Below are 12,319 nucleotides of genomic sequence, written 5' to 3'. Positions count from 1 at the left end.
GGCAATCATGGAGGGGGGTGGGACTGTCAACTGATGATGGAAAACAATGTAGGCTATTGTTATATACATCTTGAAAGAATGTCATTATTATTGTCATGACAATAATAATAATAACAGCTATGTGATGATGATGATGATGATGATGATGATGATGATGATGATGATGATGATGATGATGATGATGATGATGATGATGATGATGATGACTACACCGTTGGAAATACTAGTCTAAATTTGAATACATTGTGCGTTTTAACTTTATATTCCATGTGTTTCTGGGGTCAAAATAATCGGAAACAAATTAACAGTAGAGTTACTGTGTTGGCATCATTTAGCAGACTAGGTTATTGATTACATTTTGAAGCAAGGCATTCAACTCATAGAGGACTGCGTCTGTACTAAAGCCACTACAAGATGCAAACACGTTTACCGTAACTCTATGAGTGTGTAACAAGGTGTCGCTGAGAAAGAGCATAACGATGGCTGAAGAACAAAACCTCCTATCTGCGGTCGGTATTGTTAAAGGAACACGCCAACTTTTTGGGAAATTAGCTTATTTGCCATCTACCCTGGAGTTAGACAAGCAGATACATACCCTTTTCTTCTCTGTGCATGCATTAGGCTTAGGGAACAGCCGCACTGTTAGCCTAGCTTAGCGTCATTCACTGGAAGTAGGTGTGCCAGTGTAGCCTAGTTCCCAACAGTCACTCCAAATACACTCCAAATACAACTCCAAAACTTTCCTGTAAACATGTTGTGACCTGTATATTTACCATGTGAAAAAAATAAAAAATAAAAAATTATACATTTTGTTTTCTAAGCAGATATACTTGTAACAATTTTTTGCCAAACCACTGCTGCCTGGGCGTAGTGATTTCATCACCTCAAAGCCCTGTTGTTTTTTGTCCAACTCCAGGGTAGATGGCAAATAAGCTAATTTCCTAAAAAGTTGGCATGTTCCTTTAACACATAATAGAGTAATATGGTCCAAAACAGTGTATTGTATTAGGTATCCTTAAAAAATGCATTCTGCAAGAAATCTACACGAAAACAACACTTTCTCAAAAAGAAATGTATTCTTCAGATAGGAGATTTTGCTCTTCGGTCATCGATAACAGTATTATGCGGCTAACTCAGAAAAACATCCCTGGGTAAATAAAGATATTAAAAAAAATAAAAAAGATACTCTCAATCCTGTAGTGAAGTGTGTTGTTGTTGTGTTCCAGAGAGACCAATATGAAAGTCAGACAGTCAGTGTCTGTGACCTCAGAGCTGGGAGATCCGAACAACCTGGCCACGTTTAATGGTGAGAGAGACTCTTTCCCCCTCCTCTTCTCTCTGTTTTTATCTGGTTTCTCCTTCTATGCGTTTTTCTTTCTCGTCGACCTTTAGAGGTCAGAGGGTCAGAGGGCTGACGCTCAAGCTTGCATGCACACGTGCGAACACGCACGTACACCCACACGTACGAATAATGTGAATACACACGTGCATGCATGCTCACACACACTCCACACATGTACACACACACACACACGCATGCATGCACACACACACACACTGCCCTCCTTTGTCAGCACTTGCAGAGTGCAGAGTCTATCACCACCCACACACACACACAGTGTCCTGTCAGCTCAGAATGCACACACACACACACACACACACACACACACACACACACACACACACACACACACACACACACACACACACACACACACACACACGCACTCCTCACCTGCTCAGTAAAATGCATTGCTGCTGCAAATCAACCCACATATCAGATTCCAAGAGGTGTTGGTTTCAGCATCTGTATGTGTGTGTGTGTGTGTGTGTGTGTGTGTGTGTGTGTGTGTGTGTGTGTGTGTGTGTGTGTGTGTGTGTGTGTGTGTGTGTGTGTGCGTGCGTGCGTGTGCGTGTGTGCATGTGTGTGTCTGTGCTAAAACAGCATAATGTGCTGTAGGGAGTGATTCATGTATCCCTATATTATGCCCCTAGGATGTATATATCTTTATTGGACTCTAACTGCAATTGGCTGGCACCCACAAATCTGATTTTAATCTACCTGTGTCTGTATATGTGTGTGTGTCTGTGTGCGTCTGTGTGTGTCTGTGTGCATCTGTGTGTGTGTGTTTGTGTGTGTGTGTCTGTGTGTGTCTGTGTGTCTGTTTGTGTGTCTGTGTGTGTGTTTACCTGTCCATGTGTGTGTGTGTGTGTGTTTACGTGTCCATGTGTGTGTGTGTGTGTGTGTGTGTGTGTGTTTACGTGTCCGTGTCTGTGTGTGTGTCTGTGTGTGTGTTTACATGTCCATGTGTGTGTCTGTCTGTGTCTGTCTGTGTGTGTCTGTGTGTGTTTACGTGTCCGTGTCTGTGTCTGTCTGTGTCTGTCTGTGTGTCTGTCTGTGTGTCTGTGTGTGTGTGTGTGGGTGTGTTTACGTGTCTGTGTGTGTGTGTGTGTGTGTGTGTGTGTGTGTGTGTGTGTGTGTGTGTGTGTGTGTGTGTGTGTGTGTGTGTGTGTGTGTGTGTGTGTGTGTGTGTTTACGTGTCTGTGTGTGTGTGTGTGTGTGTGTGTGTGTGTGTGTGTGTCTGTGTGTGTGTGTGTGTGTGTTTACGTGTCTGTGTGTGTCCTTGATGCGTGCAGGTGAGGTGGTCTGTGAGCCGCCTAACAACAAGCTGGACCGGTTCTGTGGGACGTTGTACTGGAGGGACAGTAAGTACGGGCTGTCCAATCAGAACGTGCTGCTGAGAGGCTGTGTGCTGCGCAACACAGAGGCCTGCCACGGCCTGGTCATATTCGCAGGTCAGTGTGCGTCTGTTTGTTTTTTATTCTAAATGCTAAATGGTGCATTTATATAGCAGCTTTTATCCAAAGCGCTTTACAATTTTGTTCTTCACATTTGACCCGTTCACTCACACATTCACACACCGACGGAGGCGGCGACCATGCGAGGTGCCGACCTGCTCATTGAGAGCACTTAGGTGTTAAGTGTCTTGCTCAAGGACACTTCAACACGCTGCCCGGCAGCAGTGGGAATCGAACCGGGAACCTCCGGATTACCAGACGACTGCTCTACCTCCTGAGCCACTGTTGCCCCTATTATTATTATTATTATTATTATTATTATTATTATTATTATTATTATTATTATTATTATTATTATTATTATTATTATTATTATTATTATTATTATTATTATTATTATTATTATTATTATTAATAATTACTATTATTATTAATAACAATGATAATAATGTATTATAATTTATAATTAATTGATTGTAATAATAATTATTTAATAATAATAAGTATTGTTATTATTAAGATCCCCATTAGGTTTTGCATAGTAGCGGCTATTCAATCAATATCAGAAATGAAAAATTAAATAACCTTCGTGCTGTCTTTTACTACCATACACTTTGCTACTAAGGAATCTTCCTTGCCTATCTTACTACCTACTAACTATGATAATATATTATGTATTATATTAACCAATTATGTCTATACTTCTATGCACTCAAGACTGTAGCACTCAAGCAAACACTGTTTGACGAACATTGTTACTTAGCTGCCAGAGTTGCACCCTTCCTGCTGACTTGTTATACAGAACTTGTAAATCACTTTGGATAAAGGCGTTCAGCTACATTTTAATTTAATAAAATTTTAAACCTTTATTTAAACTCGAAAGGCAACTGAGGTTTCCCTCATTTACAGTCACGTCTAAATTTAAATGTAAATGTAATAATAACATGTACATGTAATTTAAATGTAGATGTTTCTTCCTGGGGTCCAATAACTTACATGGTGACGACACAACAATATATACATTCACACTCAACACGTACTGTAATGACTGTATTGACTGTATAACTGTAATGTGATCATTTTCATAATTATTGTATAATCATGTCAAGAATGTCATTATTAAGTATGTGCTCATTTAATGTACCTTTCTTTGGTAATGATGGTATGGAATGACCCCTTTTAAGTAGAAAAGCCTAACCAGGGACAGGAGTGGCAAATTAGCCGTGGCTAGAAGTCCTACATGCAATACATCTATCTGTATCTTGTTATTGTAACTTTACATTGTCACTGACAAATAAACTAATAAATACAAATAAAAATACACTGACAAAACAAATTAAAAAACAATAAATACACAATAAAAACACATTGCAATTAGACAAAGCAAATAGTCACGATCTAATTACGTAATAGATAATTAAGCTAGAAAATATTATTTAACATAGATAGCCCCCCACGATCACTATACATTCCTACCTTTCATCCTGTTTGAGCAGGTGTGTGTATGTGTGTGTGTGTTACATCATGTGTGTATCATGCACTACGTGTGCCATGAGTGTATAACAGACGTCTCTCTCTCTCCCCGTCTCTCTGCACCAGGCCCAGACACCAAGCTGATGCAGAACAGCGGTCGCACCAAGTTTAAGCGCACAAGCATCGACCGTCTGATGAACACCCTGGTCCTCTGGGTAGGAAACCCCAAACCTCTCGCTGTCGATGACCTCACCGCTGTGTCGGCAAATCGCCTGTCCGCGGCTTTGAATTGGGTTTCATATCTTAGCGCTGTATCGTGTTTATGAATGCTAAACGTTTACAACCTGGACTGACACAACATTTTACTGCAGGAGTTCACTGTCACTGGTTCATATTGGCTCGTTTCAGCCGTCCTCAAGGTATATTAACGATAGGTTATGTATATAACCTAGTTATATGAGTACTGGCTAAGCGTCCCGCTCTTACGCCATACTGAGATATACCTCATCTCATGTACCTCGTGTACTCCATCAACGAATAAAAAACAAATACACCCAGCACCTGCCAGGCCCCGCCCTAGTGACGTACTATATAGTACTAGGCGTGGTCACCACTCGTTCTTCCTCGGAAAATCGTTTCCAAAGAAAAGTTTCCCCAAGGGAACTCAGGGCACGCTAAGAGCGGGATCGTTATATACTCGTACTGGCATCGCGTCCCGCTCTTACGCCATACTGAGATATGGGGTAGAGCGGACGCGAGGCCCGACAAATGCACCCCCTGAGGACCCGTAAGCCCACATCAGGGGGGAGGGGAGTCCCGTCACCCCACTCTTCCTAATGAAGAGGGGGCGGCAGTCAACTCCACCCGAGTGCGAACAAGAGGGAACTAGAACCTCTTGAACGCACAGCACAGGCGGAACCACGTGTGACACAACACATTGTGGCCCACACCCACACACTCCTGCTACCCCACCAAAGGACGGGAAGCAGGAGAGGTCACAGACCTCAGAACCGCCTGGGAGACAGAACCCCCGGTCATGTCCATGAGGTAAAACCTTACGAAGGGACCCGGTGAGGACCATGAAGCCGCAGCACAGATGTCCTCCACCGAGGCCCCACCCAGTAGAGCGGCAGAGGCCGCCAGCCCACGAGTGGAGTGCGCCCTGACGCCCCCAGGGGGAGCCAGCCAACGTGTAGCAAAGGGCAATGCCCTCGCACAACCAATGGGACAGGCGCTGTTTCGACAGTGCCTTACCAGCACGAGAGCCACCGTAACAGACAAAGAGCTGATCGGTAGCCCTGAGGCCCTGAGTACGGCTGAGGTAAACCCCCAAAGCCCGGACCGGACATGACAGGTGAAGGCCCGCCTCCAACTCACTAGCGTGAGGAGGCGGATGAAACGCCTGAACCATAATATCCCTGGAGCGGAAAGAACTCTGGATATTTGTATGCACGAAGGCAGGATTAGGCCGCAGAGTGGCACCGCAATCGGAACGAAAAGACAGGCACTCTGGCCGTACCGAGAGAGCACAAAGCTCACCCACGCGTTTAGCGGAGGTGACGGCCAGCAAGAACGCGGTCTTGAACGACAGCTGTTCCAATTGCTCAAGAGGCTCAAACGGGGCCAAGGACAACCGACCGAGGACCAATTGAAGATCCCAGCTCGGAGCCAAAGAGCGTTTTACCGGCTTAACGCGTCCAGCGCCAAGCAGGAAACGCCTCACAAGAGGGTGGCTGAACAAAACAACACCCTCAAATCCCTCATGATAAGAGGATATAGCTGCTGCATATACCCTCACCGTCGAGGCCGACAGTCTATCAAGGAGAGACTGAAGGTAAATAAGGACAGCATCCAGGGGGCAGGACACCGGGTCCCTGCCCCCTGCCTTACACCACTCTTGGAACATACGCCACCTACCCGCGTAAAGCGCGACAGTGGAGGGAGCATGCGCATTCCGGATGGTGTCAACCACAGAAGGGTCCATCCTCTCCAGACTTACCCTCTCACCAGCCAAACCATCAGGGGTTGGCATATCACCGGGGGCTGAAACAGCGACCTGTGTGCTTGAGAGAGGGCCCCCGCCGACCAAGGAATAGGTCACGGCGGGGCTACCAGTAGCTGGATCAGGACCGGGAACCACACCGCTGTTCCCCGGTCCGGCGCGACCAGGATCACGGTCCTGCGCTCCCTCCGTATCCGCTCCAACAACTGACTCAACAGATGTGTAGGGGGAAAGGCGTACAGAAGGCCGGGCGGCCATGGAAACATTGAGAAGGCATCCACCCCCAAGGGGGTATGGTCTTCCCGACTGACCGAGAACCACAAGGGGCACTTGTGAGATTGTCTGCTCGCAAACAGATCCACTGAAGCTTCCGCGAAGCGATCCCAGATCTGCCTGACTATATCTTGGCGCAGTTCCCACTCGCCGGAACGAGGACCGCCCGAGACATCATATCCGCGCCCACATTCTCCTTGCCAGGGATGTGGAGCGCCTTCAGACTGCGCAGCCTGTTTAGAGCTGCCCATAGCCAGAGTTCGACCGCCGCCTGGTGCAGGCGGATGGATCATGTTCCACCCTGCCTGTTGATATACGCCGCTGCCGTCATACTGTCCGTTCTGACCAGAACGTGCTCGCCTACCACCAGGTGGGCGAACCGTCTGAGGACCAGGAGGACCGCCCTCAATTCCAACACATTGATGTGCAGGGTACCCGTGAGGGAAGCGTCGGTGAAGACCGTGACATGTGAGCGCCTGCTGCCCATGGGGACCCCATTGGTGAGGATACCAGTCCTCCTCCAATGGGCGAGATCCCCCCATATCGACAAAGGAACCATCAACCGTTTCCGTTTGTCCCTCACCGAGTCTATTCTCATACTGGAGAACCACGTCTGTATCCTCCTCATGAAGAGGAGGCCAAGAGGGACCACCGCGTGAGCAGATGCCATCATACCGAGCAGGCGCATCACTTGCAGCGCCGCGACCGTCTTCCCAGGACGGAAACCCCCGAGCGCGTGGAGGATAGACACCCTCCGTTGCTTCGAGAGTGTTACAATCATGGGCCTCGACCTCAATGTCAAGCCCAAGTACTCCACCTGTTGACTGGGAAGAGGCGTACTCTTCTTCCAGTTCACAGCAAAACCCAGCTTGCTGAGGAATTCCACCACCAGCCTGGTATGAGACCTGGCGACCTCCTCCTGGCTGAGGAGCAGAATGTCGTCGAGATAGAATAGAATTCATATTCCCTGACGACGTAGAGGCTCCAGCGCAGTCTCTACGCACTTGGTGAATGTGCGGGGAGCCAGAGAATAGCCGAACGGCAACCTCTGGTATTCGTACGCTACACCCTGAAACAGGAACCGTAGGAACTTCCTGTGAGGAGGGAAAATCGGGATGTGAAAATATGCATCCTTCAGGTCTATGAACTAGTCTCCCACTCTGACAGCAAGTAGCAGATGTTTGACGGTCAACATTCTGAATGGTCTCACCACAATCAGACGATTGAACGCGGACAGATCCAGTATAGGTCTGACCCCTCCTTTTTTTTTTGGGCACCAGAAAATAACGGGAGTAGATGCCTGACATCGCGTCCTCTCTCGGGACCACGACTACGGCCTGCTTCGCCAACAGAGATTGGATCTCGTCGGCCAGAGCTGTCACTGCTGCTGACCCTGATAATAGGGTCTGCACCAAACCTGAGAACGGAGGGTGGGGTTGTGCGAACTGCAAAACAAGCCCCAGCCTCAACGTTAACAAGCGTTGATAGCATCCTAATCCTCCCCGCAGTTATAGCTTGCGACTGAGTCAAGATCTCTATAACACCAAAAACATGCTAAATGTTTTCAGCGTCGGCTGGTCCTGTAGCCCCACTACCCCACGCTAATGTGGACAGAAAAATAGTCAGCTGAGCCACAACACTGGTCCAACACCGTCCAACCCCGCCGGGGCACAGGATCGATGCTACCTGGCTACTTAGCCACAGCACACCCGCCCTGCACCCTGTTGTCAACCCATTCACCCTTAAAAACGGTAAATAGGACTCAGCAAAACCCCCCACATTAGCTACCGACTGACCTTCATCAATGAACCGGTTAAGAGGAGGGAAAAGCGGCAACATCCCACGGCGGGGAACATTAGAACAGTGACCCAGCATTTCAGCATTAGCGTTAGCATTAGCGTTAGCATTAGCGTTAGCATTAGTGTTAGCAACGCGCTCCAGGATCGCTTGGAAACCGTGCACTTCAGGGGAACGTTCACCAAAACATCCCGCCCCTGGCACCAACACACAACTCGGTTGTGTAACAAAACAACCAGCGTTACTAACACTAGCATCAATGCCTGATGACACAGGGCCTACCTGTGTACGAGCCGGCTCGATAGCCAAACCTCGCACGCTGTCCCTCGATCTGCTGCCACAAGACGAGGAAACATCAGAATAGACCCGACGTGTCGTTGGAACATGCCCCGAAGATTCCAGGGGTAAGCAAATTTCCGGTAAGCACTCAATATTACGCAATTTCTCTAAACGTTTCATGACAACTAGTTGCATAGGGTGCACGCATCCGCTATGATGGAAACGAAAATAGAGGAAGGGCGAGTGGTGACCACGCCTAGTACTATATAGTACGTCACTAGGGAGGGGCCTGGCAGGTGCTGGGTGTATTTGTTTTTTATTCGTTGATGGAGTACACTAGGTACATGAGATGAGGTATATCTCAGTATGGCGTAAGAGCGGGACGCGATGCCAGTACGAGTATATAACCCTTTCACTACCACACTACAGAAGGTTAACCCTTTCACAACCACACTACAGATGGTTAACCGTCTGTAGTGTGGTTGTGAAAGGGTTAACTGTTCTACTATCATGCATTCTTCCACTAAATAATCTTCCTTGTCTATATTACTACCTACTATACTAATTATGTCTCTACTACTATGCACTCAAGACTGCAGCACCCAAGTTTCAACACTGTTTGATGAACATTGTTACTCAGCTGTACCCTTCCTGCTGACTTGTCGTACAGAACCTGTAAGTGGCTTTGGATAAAAGCACCGTCTGTAGTGTGGTTGTGAAAGGGTTAACCTTCTGTAGTGTGGTAGTGAAAGGGTTAACCCGTTGTCATGTGGTAGTGAAAGGGTTAACCTTCTGTATTGTAAAGGGTTAACCCTTTGGTAGTGTGGTAGTGAATGGGTTAACGTAGGGGTGGACGGTATGGTCTAAAATTTATATCACGGTATAATTTGAAGCATAGACGGTAACGGTATATATCACGGTATCATCGTTTTTGATAAAAAAAAATGTAATTTAATTTTATATAATTTTTTTTTTTTTTATAAAATATATATATTATATAATTATTAGTGCTGTCAGGCGATTAAAAAAATTAATCTAATTAATTACAGGATTTGTAATTAATTAATCTAATTAATCGCATTTTAATCGCATTACCATTTTATGCCTCATATTCTATATTCTATAATCATATTTCAAATTGCATGTGTCCGGATGGCAGAATTCAGTACTGTATCTACAAAACCTTCTGTTTAATCATCTTCCATCTATTAATTTGCTCAGATTTTTCAGGTCTGGTCAATTTGAGCATGGTGTTATTCACAGTCAAAGATAAAAAAAATGTATTGATATTCTCATTTGGTTCATTACAATTTACTCAAAATAAAATTTTCATTCAATCAATCACCGCGCAGATTGATTGATTGAATGAAAATGTTATTAACAGATTGCAGAATGGGTACAATACAGTACGGCTCAATACACACAATTGTTAAGGGAATGCAGACCAGAGAAAGACTTTCGTCTTGTTTACATCAGGGTCCCCCATTTTCAATTCATAATGAATTGTAAGTAAGGGTGCAACTTGCACCGTGCAATCCATTCTTTGTGGATCTAGCCCACAGTATTTCTGACACTGGGAATATATTCCCTGAGATTCATAGATGTCCCTAGAATCAGATACCAAGAACATGCAAATGGACCATATTAAAAAAAAATCTGTAAATGTGTATTCTACATGCTTGTGGAATGAATGAGATACAAAAAAAATATTATAAAAAAAAAAAAAAAAAAAAATGGTAATTAATTTTGAGTTAATTTTCATAACGCGATTATTTGCTGTGTAATTAATTAATCTAATTAACGCGATAAACTGACAGCCCTAATAATTATACTTGTACTTGTATTATCTGCGAGACATCGCCACCACGCAACAAGCTCCACTGTCTGTGTGTACTCTAGTAGCCTCCAGCTACGGCCAGGATTCTCCGGAGCTGCACCTGGACCTATACTCGAGTAGCCTCGAGCAGAGCTACGGCCAGGATTCTCCGGCGCTGCACCTGGACCCTATTGGTATAACGTTACTTAACTGTGCTCAGCAAGCCCTCAGCTCGAATACGCATCGAATCAGTGTTATAAGACATTGATATCAGGAGCTATCTGTAGCTACTGCTAGCCGGATATATAACGTTAATACAACGCCTCAGTGAATTATTTAGTTCAATGGGACATTTCGTTTTGAACGGTGAACTAACTTGCGCTAACGTGAGCTAACAGGTAGCATACACGTCTCTACTAGACTTTGTGGAGCGTTTGTTGATGTTAGGAGCTATCGGTAGCTGGCCGACTAGATACCGTTCGGTTAGACAATGCCTCATCATGTATTAAACTAAAAGTGAATAGTTGACTGGGTCATTTTGTAACGGTAGCTAAGCTAACGTTAGCTCAGGGAGACGCCGCCGTCCTCCCGTGTCCCGTCCCACTAGACTACTAGACCCGTGTTTACATGCGTGCGGTAGGGGCTGGCACGCCCACTGCGCGAAGCCTCCTAAATAACTTTTTCCAGTTCGCACATATCTATTATCTATGACTAATTCTATCTATTTTTAGGGGCAACTGCGAGTGAAATAGTCGCGCTGTGGTTACATGACATCATTGCTATTTTAGAGCTGCTCTACCGGTTACACGGTATAGTCAAAATCCATACTGTAGAGCAAATTCATACCGTTTATACCGTATACCGTTTATACCGTCCACCCCTAGGTTAACGTACCTTAGTTGGAGTGTTGTGCAGCGGTGGAAGGGGTACACAGTTCCTTTACTTAAGTAAAAGTAGAAATACCCAGATACTGTAAATGAGTACTCTGGTCAAAGTAAAAGTCCTCCATTCGAATTCGACTTACAGTAAGTAAAAGTAGAGAAGTATTTGCTATTGAATATCAAGAATCAAGAATCAAGAGGTTTATTTGTCACATACATACCAGGGCATACAGTGAAATGCGGGTGGTCATGCCCGCATTGATTGTGCAAAATACAATAATAAAATAGAATAAAATAGGCATAGAATTTTTCTTATTGATAAAACACAAGATATGCATGGTAAAAAAAAATACAAGGTTCCTGAGAAACTGGTTCTTATATACACTACTATGCAATATACAATTTACAATGTTAACTCTTAATGTATCTAAACTATACAGTACCTCCTTCTTTTAAAGTGTTTCTAAAGATTCTATTTTTGAAAGTGACATTTAGTTTAAAGTGATTGTTTTAGCGGTTGCCGCATGAGTGGTGTGTGTGTGTCTGTGTGTGCTTATGTGTATTTGTGAGTGGAGAGTTCAGTGTTTTACGTATCTAAAGTAAGATTATGCATTCTACATGCCGTTTGTGTATTCCAGTGCTTGGGAGCATTCAGTCCTCTAACCATTGACCTCTAAAGATTGTGTTAAAGTGGTCCAGTTATGCTGCTCTGATTAAAGGTTATGTTAAAGTGGTATGTGGTCCAGTTATGCTGCTCTGATTAAAGGTTATGTTAAAGTGGTATGTTGTCCAGTTATGCTGCTCTGATTACGTCCTCTTGAAGTTGTCAGGCTTCAAATATGAAAGTATATAATCTTCATACATTTTTGCCATGTTTTCTATGCAAAATCTTTTTCTTCAAACAAGGACGCGGGAAGTGGGGGTGCGGCGGGTGCGACAGCACCCCCTGCTGGCGGGGAGTGTAACTGCAACTGCAAGGTTGTTTTGGCCTTTATTCCA

The 12,319-nt window shown here is 45.0% G+C and overlaps 1 protein-coding gene across 1 annotated transcript in view; it reads left to right on the top strand.

Moving 5' to 3' along the window:
* Positions 1–12,319, top strand: part of atp8b2 (ATPase phospholipid transporting 8B2) — a gene marked incomplete at both ends in the record, with an annotated part of 116,650 nt that overhangs the window by 11,647 nt on the left and 92,684 nt on the right. The window contains 3 exon segments of the mRNA XM_084336665.1: positions 1,227–1,306; positions 2,638–2,796; positions 4,399–4,487. Of these exon segments, the coding sequence (XP_084192791.1) occupies positions 1,227–1,306; positions 2,638–2,796; positions 4,399–4,487 (328 nt within the window).

The sequence above is a fragment of the Notolepis coatsorum genome (genome assembly GCF_963971535.1).
Source record: "Notolepis coatsorum genome assembly, chromosome: 19".
NCBI lineage: Eukaryota > Metazoa > Chordata > Actinopteri > Aulopiformes > Paralepididae > Notolepis > Notolepis coatsorum.
This window is presented reverse-complemented; position numbering and strand designations above follow the sequence as displayed.